Source organism: Paramormyrops kingsleyae, chromosome 6, assembly GCF_048594095.1.
Source record: "Paramormyrops kingsleyae isolate MSU_618 chromosome 6, PKINGS_0.4, whole genome shotgun sequence".
NCBI lineage: Eukaryota > Metazoa > Chordata > Actinopteri > Osteoglossiformes > Mormyridae > Paramormyrops > Paramormyrops kingsleyae.
The window spans coordinates 11,908,313-11,914,655 of NC_132802.1; the positions used below are offsets into that span (position 1 = coordinate 11,908,313).

The 6,343-nt window shown below is 45.0% G+C and overlaps 1 protein-coding gene across 1 annotated transcript; it reads right to left on the reverse strand.

The window, feature by feature from the left end:
- Window positions 1–719: 719 nt before the first annotated feature.
- Window positions 720–3,509, reverse strand: LOC111855817 (amphoterin-induced protein 3-like). Its single transcript, XM_023835222.2, has 3 exons — window positions 3,279–3,509; window positions 3,008–3,090; window positions 720–2,318 (listed from the first exon to the last, which is right to left on the reverse strand). The coding sequence occupies exon 3, from the start codon at window positions 2,273–2,275 to the stop codon at window positions 836–838; it is 1,440 nt and encodes a 479-aa protein (XP_023690990.2). The 5' UTR covers window positions 2,276–2,318; window positions 3,008–3,090; window positions 3,279–3,509; the 3' UTR covers window positions 720–835.
- Between the last annotated feature and the right edge of the window lie 2,834 nt (window positions 3,510–6,343).

Below are 6,343 nucleotides of genomic sequence, written 5' to 3' on the forward strand. Positions count from 1 at the left end.
GCAGAATACTTTATTAAGAGATTACAATAAATGAGTATTACAGTATGCATGGCCGGAGTAAATAAGGAACTATTTTAGTGCATGTATAAGGTAATTTTTCTGTATCCAATCCATTTTGTTGTGATGGGAGTCTGTAGCCTACTGTACATAGGAAGATAACAAAGCTGAAAACACATAACTGAACCTCAGTGTCAAACATCATCGTCTACATCAAACTTTTGCAGTCTCCTCCTCTGTTTCCTGGTTTATGACATCACGATAGATTTTCAAAAGGGCAAAGACTTTCATACTCATTAGCAATGGTTTTTTTGCTTCTTGACATTTACAGGCCTTTCTAGACAGTAATGCATTCTCTTATCTGGGAGAACACTAGATGATTACAGAACAATTCCTGCCTCCAATCAGACCTGACAGAGGATGAATCTCAGTTTTCCCGAGTCCACAGCTGCACAGCTTCAGTTTTTTGTCTTTTGTATGCTCATTGGTATTATATTAATTCCTGTAATTAATGTACCAGACCTCAAACTAATATATGATATATGGTGGTTTCCTTTTCATCTTTTTTGTTTGTTTACATCCAGGATTGGCCCAACATTTTTGGGGACCCTAAGCAAAATTTCATTAACCTAGTTGTGATTTTCCTTCAAATTCTGACAAGTTAATCATATATGATCATAAATCATATTATGTCCTATTTACATAATATGATTTGGGTTCCAACATCTTAGCTGTCACCATGCACAGTGGATGATTTTCCTCCAATGGAAGTATCCAAACTCCTGCTGCAATGCCTGGGATAGATTCTGCTTTCTGCACAGATAGGGGATGTCCTGTACTATGGTTTGGGCACACTGCTTGAGAAGACAGAAGCAATGGAGTTAGGCTGAGGTGCCACGGACGTCCGGTGTTGCCCATTCTGTGCCTCCTTGGTGGGCTCCAAGAAGACCACGTGCTTATTGCTGGCAGGCTTGCGACTGGCTCTCTCAACTCCCCCTGGAGGTGTGTTGTGTGCGGCTGACTGTGCGGTGTGTTTGCAGACAGGGCTGAGCTGGGCAGGTGGCAGGGGGTGCATGCAGCACCAGCAGCGACAGGGTGTCAGGTACAGGTATATCAACACCAGCACTAGGCTGACCGCGCAGCCCAGTAGGGTTGTGAAGCCCGTGTTGAAGGGCTCAGCTTGACTCCTCCTCAAAATCACCGTCAGATTTACCTCCAGCGTCTCATTGCGCATCTGCAACCGATCCACGACCATGCACAGGTACACCCCCGAATCCTCGGTCTTGGCAGCCAGGATCCACAGGCTGCCATTGGGAAACATACCCAGGGACCGGTTGTTGCCCGGAGGAGCTATGTACTCCTGGCTTGGGGAAACCCACAAGTAGGACATGTGTTTCCCTTTCATGGAGGTCCGGCAGTCCAAAAGCACCAAGTCCCCTGCAAAGGCCAGCAGACTGGTCTCTAGATCCTCTGGCAGACTCTGTGCTGGCAGAGTACAGTTCTCGAAGAAGCGGGAATGTCGGAAGAAGCGTACAGAAGCTCGGATCTCTCCGTACACCAGGCAGGTGTGCTGCTCCTGGAAGTCTGTCACACAGCCGAATCCTCGCCTCTCCCAGCGGCGAAACAGCCCGTACATGTTGCAGTCACAGGTCAGAGTGTTGTTATGGAGGAACAGGCCACTTTGCATGGAAATCGGGAGTGCCATGATGTCTTCCAGGGGCAGCTTGGGCAGCCGGTTAGAGGAAAGATCCAGTGTATGGAGGAAAGGGTGGCTGTGCCCCTTGATCGAGAAGAAGGGGAAGTCAGTGAGGCGGTTGTGGCTCAGGTAGACCTTGTGCAAGTGCTTGAGGCCAACCAAGGCCCTGCTCTCCACCCGGACAATGCGGTTGTTGAACAGCAGCAACTCTTCAAGAGCCTGTAGGTTCTGAAAATAGTGATGTTCCACCACGCGCAGCAAGTTGGAGGAGAGGTCCAGGTGGCGCAGGCCACGACTGCTGTTCTGGAAGGTTCCAGGAAGTAGTCCAGACAGTCGATTGTGGGCTAGGCGCAACGTGTTCAGCCGAGCCAGCCCCTCAAGGCTGCCTTCCTCGATTCGCACCAGCCGGTTGTGGCTGAGGTCCAGAGTTGCTGTAGACCCAGACATTTGTGAGGGAAGTTGCTCCAGGCCTTGGGAGACACAATTGAGGATGTCCGAGGCACAGAGGCAACCCGTAGGGCAGCCACCCACTGCTAGCTGGAGCAGGAGTGAGCTTAGCAGCATGCCATGAGTGCAGATCATGGTGCTGGCAGTAGGCTGCTATCCATGGGTGAAGCACACAGGTCTTAAACATAAAAAAGCATATAGACAATGTGAAAGGATTATTCCAGAACCAACATTAATATTACTAACAGAAAGATGCTTTACATATTATTTCTGCAAGTATATTGGAAAGCTTCTCCCCATCTTGCTGTCCTTTGACACAAATTGAGACTGAAGCTTGGGGTCTGAGTGCAGGCCTAAGAAGCTTGGAAGCATTTTGCGGAGTTAAGGGCTTTACTCAAGGGCTCAGTGGACATGTGATTGTTCTACCGACGACTGGATTCAAACAGGTGAACTTCCAATCAAAAATAGAGGCCTAATCTGCTGAGCCACACACTACCCCCCACATTCAGAAATTAAAACACAAGCATTAAAACAGACAAAAGTAAAGGACCTACACATTAAGAATTATATCTGTAAAAGTAAACTGAAAAGTATTTTTTAGGAGAAATCATGAGTATGGGTGTTAGCGTTAGGGTTAGGTTTAGGATTAAATTCAAAGAGTTTGAAAACTGTACAGTTTGAGTTCTTTCTGCTAATTCTGAAATCTAGTAATTCTGAGTGCAAGAGAATTAATCGTTTATCTTCAAAAAAATCAAATAATACAGAAAGACTTAATCTGCTCTTCTGTACCTCTTGCTGTTAGCCAGAGCTGCTGTGATGTGAACTTGTGGATTGATCTGGAGCTCCAGTAACGAAAAAAAATCTTACCATGCAAAGTACAGGAGAGGTCTTCTTCGCTACAATGTGAAGTTCTTGAACTTGTAACACCGATCTTGACAGGACAGGCTCATCTTAAATCAAAATAAAAAAAACAACAGGGTTTTATCCTGTTAACTTGACACAACTACTAAATGCTTACATGTTTGTTCCCAGCTATGGTTGCAGAGTATGATCTTTTGGAGACAGGTTGGTTGATGAACACCGTCCCGAATTCTGAGTGCATAATAGAAGCTTGTTCTCATGCTAATAATCATCTCACCTCCAGGTCAACTTCAGGTACTTTCCCCGGCCTCTGATCCCGTCTGTCTCTCACTCCAGAAAAAGTCCTGGCCAGTTCTCCTTCTGTTTGTCCATCCAAACTGGTGGATGATGTTTCTTCCACATCCCTTATTGGCTGAGTCGGAGCCAGCCGGCATCGCACAGTCACAGTCACTGAGAGCCGACTTTGCCTCTTCTCCAGTCCCGTCACAGTGGCCCCCTCTTCCTGCTCGGCTGCTTTTTGTCAGTCTACATCCCTCCCGTGTGCGGTGCCTGCTTGTGCTCCCGTTTCCCCACCCCCTTTCTCTCGCTCTCTCCACATCTTCCCCCCGCCCCCCCCCCTCCCACTTTCATCTCACAGGCAGAATTGAAATAATGGGAGGTGTGAGGGGCCAGGGCAGAGCAGTGATTGGACAGAATGAGCGATAACGAGGGTAAAAGTCTTTGACAAGCATATCCTCTGTTTGCTTTTCGACTTGCCATCACCTTGTTGTCGGTGATGATTTTTGTTTTGTCTGCTGTCTTTTGGAACTGTTTGTTTCTCCTTGTTTCAGCCATGGACTGATTTCTTCTGCTGACTCTAGGAACTGGCACAATCAACCATAATAATTAGCAACCTCTCCCAGGGAAAAATCCAGAAGAAGGGTGAGATGGTGGGGGGGGGGGGGGTGGCTGGCTAGTTGTTCACATTTCCTATTTTAATCTTGTGTTCAGGCAGGAGAAAAGTGTAATCTCACCCATTCTGCCATTAACAGTCTGTCTCAGGGGTCACCCACTTCCAGGCTCAGTGGATGGGTAATGGAAACCATGCCAAGAAAACTACCACGTAAACAGTTTAATCCATAAGTGCCTCACATTCTTTAGAAGCAAGGCGACTATTTAAAGAGGTGGCAAAGTGTAGACAATGGAGTGTGCAAACGTTATATTGAATGTAATTCATTCTGTGTGGATTAAGACCTGAAACAGGAGTTAATTAGATATGTCAGAAAACTAAGTAAACAACACACCAGCAAGAAACATGAAGTAAAAAAGAGAATGTATATTCAAGATTCTTTATTTGCCTTCTGCACATCAGCACATGGGGATTCTTATCCAGTCAGTAACATAAAACATCCAACACAAAACAAGACACTCATAAACATCAAAGTACAGATATTACTAGTGTGTGTGTGTGTGCGTGTGTGTGTGGATGAATGTTCTTTTGTGTACATGCAGGACTGCACATGCACATTTAAGTGTGTGTGCATGTGTGTCAGTGTGTGTGTGTGTGTGTCAGTGTGTGTGTGTACAGTATGTGTGTCAGAGTGTGTGCATGTTCGTTTTGAGCTGCCTCTACCTTTCGGTCACGGTGGGCCAGGCAGCCCTGATAGTTGTCACACTGCATTAGGCTCGCTGCCCAGTATCTACATCTCCCTCTACCCACTGCCAAGAGCCTCTGCCAGGGGCCCACAATGGCTCCCACGCAGCCTACAGAGCGACTGCCCGGGTAAAAATTAAACAGATAGAAGGAAAGGAATAAGGCATGGGGAGACCGGAGGGTTGAAAATCGGGGAGGTGGAGGTTGAGGGACAGGGATGGGTGGAGGATGGGTGATGAGAGCTGTAAAAATATATTTAGTTTCTACCTATATATATTTGAAAAGCAGACCGTCCAAGGTTTCTGAGAGTATTTTTAAAATGTGTATATGACAAAAACTCGCGGAGTTATTTAAACGGTTTTGCGAAATTTCTGTCAGATCCCGCCGGCGGGACCGCCGACCCCAATGAGAAGTACACAGTACTGCCACTATGAGAAGAAACTCAAGAGAGTTTATTGTCATACGGACAGTAAACAGTCAGGCACACTATGTAATGAGAAGTAACTAAATGGCCAGTCCTACAGTATGTGCCAGGTTTTATTGCAAAACCTCCTAAAACAAACCTTTGTTGTAGTGGATTCATTATATATTTTACTTATATAGGGATAAAATGCATAAACCTGTACATATATGTGTGCAGGTGTGTGAGTGTGAGAGAGTGTGTGGGTTTGTATTTACCACATTGGGGACCGAATGTCATCATAGTATGGTAAAATATATACGATAAAAAAACTTAAAATGCTTTAAGTGTTTATTTTGTTTGGTTACTTATGGTTAAGGTTAGAGATAGGTAGGGGTTAAAGGTGTCATTGTTTGGATTAGGGTTTATCCCATAGAGATAAATGTAGAGTCACACACACACACAAACACACGCGTGCACTCACAGGATTGTCTGTACTCCTTCGAGCTGAGCATTCAGATAGCCAATCACACTCTCGCCTCACCACCATTTGTACTCCTCTCAAGTCATTATACTTAAGTTCAATTTCCGATAATTTTAGGTTAATTGATTTATTTGGTTCAACTGCAATTCCACTGAAGCCGCATTAGAAAAAAAGAGAAGTCAAAAGAATGTGGTGGAGTAAAAGCAGGAACTGAGCCGTGTGGTCTGGCTGCTGCCCGCTGAGAGTGATAGAGGGACAGATATGGAGCGTTTCCAGGGAACATAAAAGGGATCGTTAATGAGATACAGGAGGCGCCGGATCAGGATACAGCTAAGGGGACTGAAGGACACGTGCTGTCAGGAAGATGCTTTTTTATACTAATGGAGGACGGTACGAAAAGCAATTTAGAGATTTTATAAAAAGAAAGAACCTTCTCTGCACTGCAAGAGGGTGATTGAGAAGGGTCAATACAGTAATGCAGTATTTCTGATAATGTCCTTTTGTCTGGGACAGAGGAGAGGAAAGGAGAGGAAGATATGCAGCTTATTCTTCTTCTATGGCATTTAATAATAATGATAATAATGAAGCCACAGCCTTGGTGGTCAACCTCACAAGATCTTCATCTTTCCTAACAGCAGTTAACAGATGTCCTGAAGAAAGAGAGAATATTCGCTGCAGAAGATATTGGTCTCATTAGAAAAGGAATGGAGCATGTGTCTAATCAAGCGATAGCATTCGTATAATTGCTGTGAAAATGACATTCATTTGTGAAAATGAGATTCATAACAGATAAAACCTTAATTGGCTCTGGATATATTGGGTATT